Consider the following 14,050-nt stretch of genomic DNA (forward strand, 5'->3'; position numbering starts at 1 on the left):
CCCTCGTAAAACTGACCATTCTACCGATCCTCGACTTCGGTGATGTCATCTATAAAATAGCCTCCAACACTCTACTCAACAAACTGGATGCAGTCTATCACAGTGCCATCCGTTTTGTCCCTAAAGCCCCATACACTACCCACCATTGCGACCTGTACGCTCTCGTTGGTTGGCCCTCGCTTCATACTCGTCGCCCACTGGCTACAGGTTATCTACAAGTCTCTGCTAGGTAAAGCCCCGCCTTATCTCAGCTCACTGGTCACCATAGCAGCACCCACTCGTACCACGCGCTCCAGCAGGTTTATCTCACCCCCAAAGCCAATTCCTCCTTTGGTCGTCTTTCCTTCCAGTTCTCTGCTGCCAATGACTGGAACGAACTGCAAACATCTCTGAAGCTGGAAACACTTATCTCCCTCACTAGCTTTGAGCAACTCACAGATTACTGCACCTGCACATAGCCCATCTATAATTTAGCCCAAACAACTACCTCTTCACCTACTGTATTTATTTATTTTGCTCCTTTGCACCCCATTATTTCCATTTCTACTTTGCACATTCTTTCACTGCAAATCTACCATTCCAGTGTTTTACTTGGTATTGTATTTACTTCGCCACCATGGCCTTTTTTTTGCCTTTACCTCCCTTATCTCACCTCAGTTTCTCATATTGTATATAGACTTATTTTCTACTGTATTATTGACTGTATGTTTTGTTTATTCCATGTGTAACTCTGTGTTGTTGTATGTGTTGAGTTGCTATGCTTTATCTTGGCCAGGTCGCAGTTGCAAATGAGAACTTGTTCTCAACTAGCCTACCTGGTTAAATAAAGGTGAAATAAAAAGGCGAGGTTAGTACAGGTGCATCAAAGCTGGAACCGAAAGACTGAAAAACAGCTTCTATCTCAAGGCCATCAGACTGTCAAATAGCCTTCACTAGACGGCTTCCACCCGGTTACACAACCTTGCACCTTAGAGGCGGCTGCCCTATATACATAGACTTGGACACTGGCCACTTTAATACTGGAACACTAGTACCTTTAATAATATTTAAATACTGTTTACATAATGCTTTACTCATCTCATATGTATATACTGTATTCTAATCTACTGCATTTTAGTCAATGCCACTCCGACATTGCTCAATCTAATATTTATATATTTCTTAACTCCATTCTTTTACTTTTAGATGTATGTGTATAGTTGTGAATTGTTAGCACTGTTGGAGCTAGGAAAACAAGCATTTTGCTACACCCGCAATAACATCTGCGAAATATGTGTACAGTAAGTGACCAAACAATTTGATTTGATCTGCTCTCCAAACCATTGTGATCCATTTAACAATGTACTGTGAGAATATCCTCACAGACCTCACAGACTTGTCGACGTGACAATTGGGAGCAGAATGAAGTGTCACTTCCTGTGTCTTATTCACGGGGCTAGGATTTAATTACAGAGTAAATATTAATGGAGTGCTGAGGTATGAGCCTTGATGGATAGGAATGAGGGAGCTGAGCCTGAGCCCCCCCCCACCCCCCCCCCGGATTGGATCGACCTCATAAAACATCACCCAATCCCATTGTCTCATTACTCCTTGGACACGGACTGATTTAAGCTTTAACTTAACCCTAAAACTTGTCTTTAGAGTATTGTCTTAAACTCATCCCACTTAAAGAGAAGCTCATCTGCATTCTTAACAGCTTGTTTCCAGGGTGTGTGTGTCATGAACGGCTGTAAAAATGTGTCATTATTTTGCAGTGCCCGTGACCAATACAGAGTGGTCAAAATGTTTTAAAATTACACTCACCGCCTCCATCACTGATGATTGTGGCTGAGGAGTTGTTCATCAGCGGAATGCGAAGAGTCATGAGCCACTCATGTATGCCATTAGGCAGTTCAGTCAAGCGGGTGGTCAGTGAAAAGAAGCCTGCACATGCATAGTGTAGTGTATGGGAGCATTGCCCACACATACTTGACGACTGGGATTCCTAATCCAGTGCAACCTTCATCTGTCTTTCCAGCTGTTTGGGTGATGGCACTCCTGTATCCGCTTGGTCAGCCAAATCAAATCAAATGTTATTTGTCACATACACATGGTTAGCAGATGTTAATGCGAGTGTAGCAAAATGCTTGTGCTTCTAGTTCCGACCATGCAGTAATATCTAACAAGTGATCTAACCTACCAATTTCAGAACAACTACCTTGTACACACAAGTGTAAAGGAATGAATAAGAACATGTACATAAAAATATATAAATGAGTGTTGGCCGAACAGCATAGGCAAGATAGAGTAGATGGTATAGAGTACAGTATATACATATGAGATGAGTAATGTAGGGTATGTAAACATTATATAAAGTGGCATTGTTTAACCTGTCTAGGATCAGCGTGGCGCTAGCGGCACACCCCCCCCCCCCCCACTGAAAAACCAGTGCCGCGAAATTCAAAAAAAATATTTTTTTTAAATATTTAACTTTCACACATTAAAGTCCAATACAGCTAATGAAAGACACAGATCTTGTGAATCCAGTCAACTTGTCCGATTTTTTAAAATGTTTTACAGGGAAGACACAATATGTAAAGATGTACATCTATTACCTAAAAACACATTAGCATAATCCACCATCTTTTATTTGTCCACCAACACCAGTAGCCATCACCAATTCGACTAAACTAAGATATTTATAGCCCCTAACCAAGAAAAAAACTCATCAGATGACAGTCTGATAACATATTTATGGTATGGGATATGTTTTGTTAGAAAAAAGTGCATATTTCAGGTAGATGGCATAGGTTACAATTGCACCCACCGTCACAAATGGAATAGAAAAACTACTTAGAGCAACGTGTTTACCTACTTACTAATCATCAAACATTTCGTAAAAATACACAGCATACACGAATCGAAAGACACAGATCCTGTGAATACAGACAATATTTCAGATTTTCTAAGTGTCTTACAGCGAAAACACAATAAATCGTTATATTAGCTTAGCACATAGCAATTAGCAGCCCAGCATTGATTCTAGCCAAAGTGAGCGATAAAAGTCAACATCGCCAAAAGATATTAATTTTTTCACTAACCTTCTCAGAATTCTTCCGATGACACTCCTGTAACATCACATTACAACATGCATATACAGTTTGATCGAAAATGTTTATATTTAGCCACCAAAATCATGGTTAGACAATGTGAAATGTAGACAAGCTGGTAAAGAAAAAGTCCTTGCGCCACTTAGACAGTGATCTACTCTTATACATAAATACTCATAAACGTGACTAAAAAATATAGGGTGGACAGGGATTGATAGACAATTTAATTCTTAATACAATTGCGTTATTACATTTTTTAATTTATCCTTACTTTTCAATACAGTTTGCGCCAAGCGAAGCTACGTCAAAAAACATGGCGTCCTAAGCCACTAACATTTTTCGACAGAAACATGATTTATCATAATAAAAATGTCCTACCTTGAGCTGTTCTTCCATCAGTATCTTGGGCAAAGGATCCTTTCTTGGGAGGAATCGTCTTTTGGTGGAAAGCTGTCCTCTTGCCATGTGAAAATGCCAACTGCGTTCGGGATGAACTGAAAGCGTGCCCACCTATTCACAGCGTTAAAGAAATAAATGTCCCAAAATCGCACTAAACGGATATAAATTGCTATAAAACGCTTTAAATTAACTACCTTATGATGTTTTTAACTCCTATAACGAGTGAAAAGATGACCGGAGAAATATAACAGGCTAAACTAACGCTTGGAACAGGAGCGGGTCGGTGTCCAGCACGTGCGTTACGCAGCAAGGAAAGACTTGCTAGCTACAGGGTTTTTTGATTTATAGGGCCTGTGAACGCGCAATCGACCCCATTGGAATCGTCATCACGTAAAGGCATCCAGGGGAAGACGTAAGAAGTGTCCGTATAGTCATAGCAATATCAGTGCCGTTTTAACTGACTTCAGAACAGTGGCCAACATTTCTGAAATCTGAATCCATGTCAGGGAAATTGCTGTAGAATGGGCTCTGTTCCACTTAGAGACAAAATTTCAACTCCTATAGAAACTATAGACTGTTTTCTATCCAATAATAATAATAATATGCATATTGTACGATCAAGGATTTTGTGGGAAGCCGTTTCAAAAATTAGCCAAATTAGCATAAATAGTCTAAACAGCGCCCCCATCCCCAACAGGTTTAATGTGGCTAGTGATACATGTATTACATCAAGATGCAGTAGATGGTATAGAGTACAGTATATACATATGAGATGAGTAACGTAGGGTATGTAAAGTGACTAGAGTTGAGTCAGTATGTTGGTAGCAGCCACTCAATGCTAGTGGCTGTTTAACAGTCTGATGGCCTTGAGATAGAAGCTGTTTTTCAGTCTCTCGGTCCTAGCTTTGATGCACCTGTACTGACCTCGCCTTCTGGATGATAGCGGGGTGAACAGGCAGTGGCTCGGGTGGTTGTTGTCCTTGATGATCTTTTTGGCCTTCATGTGACATCAGGTGGTGTAGGTGTCCTGGAGGGCAGGTAGTTTGCCCCCGGTGATACGTTGTGCAGACTTCACTACCCTCTGGAGAGATTTACGGTTGTGGGCAGAGCAGTTGCTGGACCAGGCAGTGATACTGCCCGACAGGATGCTCTCGGTTGTGAATCTGCAAAAGTTTGAGTGTTTTTGGTGACAAGCCGAATTTCTTCAGCCTCCTGAGGTTGAAGAGGCACTGCTGCGCCTTCTTCACCACGCTGTCTGTGTGGGTGGACCATTTCAGTTTGCCCGTGATGTGTACGTCGAGGAACTTAACTTTCCACCCTCTCCACTACTGTCCCGTCAATGTGGATAGGGGGCTCCTCCCTCTGCTTTTTCCTGAAGTCCACGATCATCTCCTTTGTTTTGTTGACATTGAGTGTGAGGTTATTTTCCTGAGACCACACTCCGAAGGCCCTCACCTCCTCCCTGTAGGCCGTCTCGTCGTTGTTGGTAATCAAGCCTACCACTAGTGTCATCCGCAAACTTGATGATTGAGTATGAGACGAGCATGGCCACGCAGTCGTGGGTGAACAGGGAGTACAGGAGGGCTGAGAACGCACCCTTGTGGGGCCCCAGTGTTGAGAATCAGCGGGGTGGAGATATTGTTACCTAACCTCACCACCTGTGGGCGTCCCGTCAGGAAGTCCAGGACCCAGTTGCACAGGGTGGGGTTGAGACCCAGACCCACCCGCCTTGAGGGTCAGCGTGCACCCTCAGGGGTGCATGCTTAGTCCTCTCCTGTACTTCCTGTTCACCTACGACTGCGTGGCCACGCACGACTGCATTGCCATAATCAAGTTTGCTGATGACACGACAGGGGGTAGGCCTGATCACCAACGATGATGAGACAGACTATAGGGAGGAGGTCAAAGACCTGGCAGTGTGAAACTGCAGGGCACCAAAATCAAAACAAAAAAAATCCCATAATTAAAATTCCTCAAACATAGAAGTATTTTACACCATTTTAAAGAAAAAATGTGCGTTAATCCAACCACAGTGTCCGATTTCAAAATCTCTTTTCGGCGAAAGCGGAACATATCATTATATTAGGTCAGCAACTAGTCACAGAAAGCATTCGGCCATTTTTCAACCAAAGAGAGGAGTCACAAAAAGCAGAAATATAGATACAAATGAATCACTAACCTTTGATGATCTTCATCAGATGACACTCATAGGACTAAATGTTACACAATACATGTATGTTTTGTTCGGTAAAGTTCTTATTTATATCCAAAAATCAGATTTTACATTGGCGCGTTACGTTCAGTAGTTCCAAAACATCCAATGATTTTGCAGAGAGCCACTGCAATTTACAGAAATGCTCATAATACATTTTTATGAAAATACAAGTATTATGTCAAACGATGTATAGAATCAATCTTTAGGATGTTTATCATAAATCTAAAATAATATTCCAACCGGACAATTCCTTTGTCTTTAGAAATGAAAGGGAACGGAGCTCGCGCTCATGGCCGCGCACTACTTAACTAAAGGCTTTCAATCAGACCACTGGTTCAAACAGCTCGTATTTGCTCCCCCTTCACAGTAGAAGCCTGAAACAACGTTCTATATACTGTTGACATCTAGTGGAAGCCTTAGGAAGTGCAATCTGACCCCATAGACACAGTATATTTTATAGGCAATCACTTGAAAAACTACAAACTTCAGATTTCCCACTTCCTGGATGGATTTTCCTCAGGTTTTTGCCTGCCATATCAGTTTTGGAAACTTCAGAGTGTTTTCTATCCAAATCTACTAATTATATGCATATCCTAGCTTCTGGGCCTTAGTAGCAGGCAGTTTAATTTGGGCACGCTTTTCATCCAAAATTCCGAATGCTGCCCCCTACCCTAGTCAAGTACCACAAAAAGTTCAGATCAGCGCAAAAAACAGCAGATTTGTTCAGGAGCCCGTAAAACGGCAGATATCCATTCCAGTGCCATTCTTTCTAGGATACTTAATCTGCGTAACCCACAGCCTACAATTTCTGTGGTCCAGCGGAAATCAAATTAACATAATAGAAAAATTCCCATCAAAATCCATCAGTTTAAATTAGATATCTATTTTTTTGCATGGGCTCAATCCACCGCATCTGCCAATATTGCCCTTCCGTATCTGCGGTGAAAGGTTGCAGAGCTAGAGTGATGTTTGTCAGACCGTGAGAAAACCCCGAATATCGGTCTTCTCACAGTAACGTCTGTAGCCAACGAACAGTTTGGCCTACAAACTACGACCACAAACTAAGACGCAACTCTCACGAACAGGTTGCTGTTCCCCATTTTGCTCTAGGACGCCCAAAAGCCCCACAAGACTCGTCTGAAGGTCCGCAGTACAAGTTTACAAAAATGAATGGAAGTATACAAGGAAATAGTTTAGTGCCTAAAATAACGGGATAAATACAGTAAAAGTAAAAATAAAAATAAATGTTTCCTGATCTTTCTTATATCTCTCAGAAATAGGTCAGACACTTCAGAACAAACTACCTTTAGATTTTGGGGGGCACTATCTGTTGTTCCATGTAGAAATATGTTATTCAACAGTGTCACGTTCTGAACTTAGTTCTTTTGTTATGTCTTTGTTTTAGTATGGTCAAGGCGTGAGTTGGGTGGGTAGTCTATGTTCCTTTTTCTATGTTATTCTGCTTCTATGTGTTTGGCCTAATATGCTTCTCAATCAGAGGCAGGTGTCAGTCGTTGTCTCTGATTGGGTGCCATATTTAGGTAGCTTGTTTGTTGTTGTGGGTGATTGTTCCTGTGTCTGTGTTTTCACCATACGGGACTGTTTCATTTTCGTTCGTTCACTTTGTTGTTTTTGTTAAGTGTTCTATGTTCTTTATTAAAATATGGACACTTACCACGCTGTGCATTGGTCCTCCGATCCTTCCTACTATTCCTCCTCAGAAGAGGAGGAAGACGAGCGTTACAGAATCACCCACCAAAACCGGACCAAGCAGCGTGGTACCCAGGAGCAGCGGGTTCAGGACTCCTGGATGTGGGAGGAGATCTTGGATGGCAAGGGACCCTGGGTACAGCCGGAAGAATATAGCTGCTCCAAGGCAGAGCTATAGGCAGCGAAAGCCGAGAGGCAGTGGTATGAGGAGGCAGCACGAAAGCGCGGCTGGAAGCCCGAGAGGCAGCCCCAAAAATGTATCGGGGTGGGTGCACACGGGGAGTGTGGCTAAGTCAGGTAGGAGACCTGATCCAACTCCCTGTGCTTACCGTGGAGAGAGGTGGACAGGGCAGGCACCGTGATATGCTGTGAGGTGCACGGTGTCCCCGGTACGCAGGCATAGCCCGGTGCGGTACATAGCAGCGCCTCGTATCGGCCGGGCTAGAGTGTACATCGAGCCAGATGCCATGAAGCCGGCTCTGCGCATCTGGTCTCCAGTGCGTCTCCTTGGGCTGGAGTACATGGCACCAGCCCTACGCATGGTGTCCCCGGTTCGCCAGCACAGCCCAGTGCGGGCTATTCCACCTCCCTGCAATGGCCTTGCTACGGGGATCATTCAACCAGGTAGGCTCGGTACTCGAGACTTCCAGTGAGCCTCCACGGTCCGATCTATCCGGTGCCTCCTCCACGTACCAGACCTCTGGTGGCAGCCCCACGCACCAGGCTGTCTCTCCGTTTCCTTCCTCCAGGTGCTCCCGTCTGTCCAGCGCTGTCAGAGTCTCCCTTCTGTTCAGCGCCGCTTGAGCCGCCCATCTGTCCTGAGCCGCCTGAGCTGCCCGTCTGTCCTGAGCCGCCTGAGCCGCCCGTCTGTCCTGAGCCGCCTGAGCCGCCCGTCTGTCCTGAGCCGCCTGAGCCGCCCGTCTGTCCTGAGCCGCCTGAGCCGCCCGTCTGTCCGGAGGCGCCTGAGCCGCCCTTCAGTCCGGAGGCGCCTGAGCCGCCCGTCTGTCCGGAGGCGCCTGAGCCGCCCTTCAGTCCGGAGGCGCCTGAGCCGCCCTTCAGTCCGACCTGCCCCTCAGTCCAGACGCGCCCCTCAGTCCAGTGGTGCCCTTTATTAGGATCCCCAGTCCAAGGTCGGCGGTGAGGGTCGCTGCTCCAAAGACGTCACTGAAGCGGACTAAGACTATGGTGGAGTGGGGTCCACGTCCCGCGCCAGAGCCGCCACCGCGGACAGATGCCCACCCAGACCCTCCCCTATAGGTTCAGGTTTTGCGGCCGGAGTCCGCACCATTGGGGGGGGGGGGGGGGGTACTGTCACGTTCTGACCTTAGTTCTTTTGTTACGTCTTTGTTTTAGTATGGTCAGGGCGTAGTTTCTGTTTCTGTTTCTATGTGTTTGGCCTAACATGGTTCTCAATCAGAGGCAGGTGTCAGTCGTTGTCTCTGATTGGGAGCCATATTTAGGTAGCCTGTTTGTTATTGTGGGTTGTGGGTGATTGTTCCTGTGTCTGTGTTTTCACCATACAGGACTGTTTCGTTTTCGTTCGTTCAGTGTTCTATTTTCTTTATTAAAATATGGACACTTACCACGCTGCACATTGGTCCTCCAATCCTTCCTACTATTCCTCTTCAGTAGAGGAGGAAGACGAGGGTTACAAACAGGATTAAATTGGCTAATAGCAGTAATGGCAAATTCAATGTTTCATCCAATCATTATTTTTTTGAAACCTTAGAGGTCTTAAAATACTAAATCAAATAGCGAAATAATCCTTGGTATGACCATCTTAAAACAATTCCATATGTTAGCTTATAAATATGCAAACAGACCTTGAACTGGCTCAAACTGCTAAACATCACTCTCTGTACCAGACAACATGACAAAATATTAGATGTCTCACTGTTCAACTGAAAGTTTATCTATCAGTTTCATATCAACCACTATTTGTTATGATGCATGCATACGTAATTAAAAATGTCTATATAATCTTGCGATTCAGAAAAAATAATTTGCAATTAACTGCTATTGCTACTTGCCACATCAGTTAATACTATGTCCTTGCATCCAAGATGTAACTTGCTCTCACATATTGCATATGGAATGTGAATGTATGTACACAGGAGGATTGTGTATTAAAACCAGATCATACCCTTTTTTTACATTTTCGCCTAAAATGACATACCCAAATCGAACTGCCTGTAGCTCAGGACCTGAAGCAAGGATATGCATATTCTTGATAACATTTGAAAGGAAACACTTTGAAGTTCATGAAAATGTGAAATTAATATAGGAGAATATAACACATTAGATCTGGTAAAAGATAATACAAACAAAAAAACATGTGTTTTGATTATTTATGTTTTATCATTTGAAATGAAAGAGAAAGGCCATAATATAATATTGCAATTTAGATTAAGACCACTAGATGGGAGCAGTGTATGTGCAAAGTTTCAGACTGTTCCAGTGAAGCATTGCAATACTGCACACGGTAATCTGCCCAAATGTGCCGAAATGGTCAATTGATACATTTTCAAGTACAAAGAACATACATTTTTTATCGCCATATAATTTTGTAAGTTTACACACTACCAGGAAGGTCATACATGATGGAAAATTTGCTTCCTGACAGCAAATACACTAACCTTCTCACATCTAGATGGCCGGGAGGGATGGGTGTGGGGCCAGAAACAGCAGGGGTTCAAACTTTAAAACCCAGTTCCTTCATTTGAATATATCAAACAAAACTATGCTACATTTTTATCTCTGGGACCCTCAGGATGACAAATCAGAGCAATATTACTGAATGTAAGTAGATTATTTACCTTCAGAGGTGAATGTATCAAACCAAGTGCTGTGATAAAAGTTGTTGTTGTGCACTCTTTAAACATTAGAATGACATTTTTTCACTGTAACAGCTACTGTCAATTGGCCAGTGCTGTTAGATTAACACGAATTTAAGCTTTCTACATATAAGACATGTCTATGAAAGTTGGATGTTACTTACAACTTCATTCTATTCACATTAGCACCAACTGTCACGGTATAGGGATGCCGATCCCGTAGAGGATAAATGTGTTACTTGGACCACACCATGGCCTAAAGTCTCCTTTTTCTCCTGCCAAGTCAATTTATCGTAAATTACGGGTCTACAAAGATTAAATTATTAAATTATTTGAGCAAACTGTTGAATGAGTCTTTGCTAGTAAGAGGAAGGCCCTCTTCACCCACTCTCTGTGAAGGAAGAGTTAGTGTTGAAAGCGTTGACCACATGGTGAGAACTGTTATCAGAGCTCAGAGTCAACAAGCCCTTAGGTTCTGGCTGGCACAACTGTTATTCCAACAAGTCATGCTCTCTGAGAAAATGTGTGTAACACAACTTAAAGAAAAAACATTTTTTGAGGGGAGAGACAGTTGTTTTCTATGGTGGTTTTGTCAAGCTAACCCAGGTGTTCCTTCCTGTGTGGAAATAATGAGAAAATCAAACTGTCTGTTGAACTGGCCGTATGAGCCCTGCCTCGCATCAGCACAGCTCCCCATCACAAATAGATCACACACAGCTACCACCCTAGAAAGATATGTCCAAATAATAATAACAGTGCTTGAAATACAGACCTTGACCACAGGGGGATGCTGACGCACTGTTTGAGTTAAATTAAAGTAGGAGAAGGACAGTCTATTCCAGTACCCATGCTTTTTTCCCCCTTATCTTTTCTTCATTTCAATTGAATATGTTATATATGTGTGTGTTGAACCATGTATTGCTTTCCCCTGTGAATACTCCAATTGAAGACCCATATGGGAAATGTTTATTGTGAATTACCACAGGGAGGAGGAACAAATTTTGGAATAATATTTTGTTCCGATTTGCTTTAAAAAATGTGTGCGAGAGATGTAAATTCGATATGGGCAGCTACAGGCAGAGATTCCATTGGGTTTGACGATTTAAAAGGGTATCTGTAAGGTAAGGGAAATGACTTGCCAGTTGCCACTGTGGAAGTACTTTCTTATGAATACCCATACACCCCCCTGGAAAGATCAGTGTATTTTGCTTGACTATGATATATTGTCAGTAGGCTATGTAATGTTTGTTGTCAGGTCAGTACTCAGTACATAACATACAGTATGTTGCTAAGGAACAACATGTGTGGGAGATTTGGTCACTTCATCATTGGCAAGTCAATTGATTGCTGTGCCAGGAAACAATACCATGACCCGTCTCATAACATGCATGCCAGGGAAATGTATACCGTCTCAAGCCATCAACAAAAAACATAAATCAAATTGAATTAGACCTTAGAGACCTTAGAGTGAAATGCTTACATACAAGCCAAAAATGCTTTAAAACAGATATCAAAAAAATAGAAAATAGAAAATAAAAGTAACAAATAATTAAACAGCAGCAGTAAAATAACAAGCGAGGCTATATACAGGGGGCACCGGTACAGAGTCAATGTGCGGTGGCACCGGTTAGTTGAGGTAACTGAAGTAATATGTACATGTAGGTAGAGTTAAAGTGACTATGCATAGAATATAAACAGAGAGTAGCAGCAGCGTAAAAGAGGGGTCTGGTTAGCCATTTGATTAGCTGTTCAGGAGTCTTATGGCTTGGGGGACCTCAACATGGCGCTCCGGTACCGCTGCCGTGCGGTAATTGATCAAATGCATTCTATTACATTTCCCCATGCAAGTAGCACTGTATATTATATCTTAGCCTATTTTTCACAAACTATGCTGTATTAGCAATATTATAACCAACACCATATAGGCTACCAATACCATTCCGATTGATTCATAGTTTTCATAAACCACTGTTTTAACCTCTCTTTGATCTCTCTCCAGTGATTGTGGTCCTCTACGTGGGTCTGAGACGACAGAAGAAGAAGGAGACCCTGATGACGTCCAAGGAGGACATCCGTGACAATGTGATCCACTACGACGACGAGGGTGGGGGCGAAGAGGACACCCACGCTTTCGACATGGGAACCCTCTGCAACCCCAAAGTCATCAAAGAGAAACTCCTGAAAGAGAACCGGGACCTTTTCCGACGTGACGTCAAACCCGAGACGAAAACCGGCAGGAACCAACCGCCTGTTTCCCAAGACAGTGCAGATATCTGCAACTTCATCAATCAGCGACTGCAAGAAAACGATGTGGACAACTCAGCCCCACCCTATGACTCTTTAGCTACCTACGCCTATGAAGGGGAGGGCTCTGTAGCTGAGTCGCTCAGCTCCATCGAGTCTCTGGTTGTGGATACCAATGAGGACTATGATTACCTCAACGAATGGGGTCCTCGATTTAAGACTCTGGCAGGATTATTTGGAGAGCAGTCGGACACTCGGTCAGACACAACGACAACAACAGAAAACAGACTTTGATTATGTTATTCGTAGGATCCAAAAGTGGACATAAAATGCCATTATTTTAGTTTTTTTCCTTTATTTAAGGGTTTTCTATTTTAGCAAATGAATTTGTTTGTCAATTTTTTCTTTGGGGTTTTTCCTATCCTCAATCACAAAGATGTATAAAAAGGAGGATAGATAGCTAGATGAAAAAGACAGGCTTTCAACTACTTTTATAGTGAATGTTGTTTTATGTCTTATTTATTTTACTTTGTTTTCTCACTGCTAGGGGGAAGAAAGACAGAAACACAGAAAATGCAAGCATTTTCTTCTTTGATATCCTTATAAGTGCCTCAATAATTGTTTTCTTATTTTTTTATTCTCTCTCTCTCTATCTCTCTCAATCTGGTCACGCAAGCATAGGCTGACTGGCAGACAGAGGCATGTGGGTTTGAGACTACTCTCAGTTGGACAAGTTATGGGACAATTATGTGGCCCAAGTTTGGCCAAAGATATTTTGAATGTTATTTATCATTATTTATTTATTGTGATGGAGTTTTTTGGGGGGGTTCCTTCGTTAACGTATTTATCTATTTATCTCTTAGTCATACACATATTTTTTGGGGGGGGAGACACTTGAGGATTTTGTAATTATTCCATGGCCCAAACGAAAATGAAAGTTTCAGTTAGGTGGGTCAGGTGTATTGACTTGTACTTGTAAAAATGTATTTAGGGCTAACCAAGATCATGCAGTTCAGTCAATGTAATAAACACTGTTTTCCTAAATAAACACCACTGATAAAAACAATGACTCATTGATTTATGTTTTGTTCTGGTTTTGAAAAAGAACATTCTCAAACTGGCTTGGCGTTGTGTGGAAATGTAATATTATTCTTATCCAGAAACAGAATACCAGGTTTGATTCAATAAGGTCCCTATAGCCTCAGTCTACTGTAATACTGTCCGGGGCCTGCGGGCTGATCTATTGTCTAGGAATTTTGGTGACAATATTGACAATGGGAAGCATTCCATTGATAATGGAACGGAAATGGGAACAGACAGCATTATAAGCTTGGAGCCTTCCATATTAATAACAGGCTGATGCCCAGAGGCCAGAGCATGGAGTAGTAACTGTGGGTGTTTGTTTAATGAAACACAGTCACCCCCGCTCTGTATCAATTTTGAATAGTTGGCTTCTGCCATTATGAATGTATTGTTTGATCTCGGTGGCTGTTGTAATGGACCAGTATACCCCAGTGCTCTAGTGTGGCCTTTCTGAAAATCACAACACTGCCATTTCA

At 42.7% G+C, this 14,050-nt stretch overlaps 1 protein-coding gene across 1 annotated transcript in view; it reads left to right on the forward strand.

The window, feature by feature from the left end:
- LOC129859459 (cadherin-12-like) overlaps nucleotides 1-13,548 on the forward strand; it is a 218,906-nt gene extending 205,358 nt beyond the window's left edge. Inside the window, exon 12 of the mRNA XM_055929272.1 lies at nucleotides 12,247-13,548. Coding sequence (XP_055785247.1) covers nucleotides 12,247-12,785 — 539 coding nt within the window. The 3' untranslated portion in view covers nucleotides 12,786-13,548. The remainder of the gene's footprint in view (nucleotides 1-12,246) is intronic.
- Nucleotides 13,549-14,050: the final 502 nt, after the last annotated feature.

Source organism: Salvelinus fontinalis, chromosome 7 (assembly GCF_029448725.1).
Source record: "Salvelinus fontinalis isolate EN_2023a chromosome 7, ASM2944872v1, whole genome shotgun sequence".
Lineage (NCBI taxonomy): Eukaryota > Metazoa > Chordata > Actinopteri > Salmoniformes > Salmonidae > Salvelinus > Salvelinus fontinalis.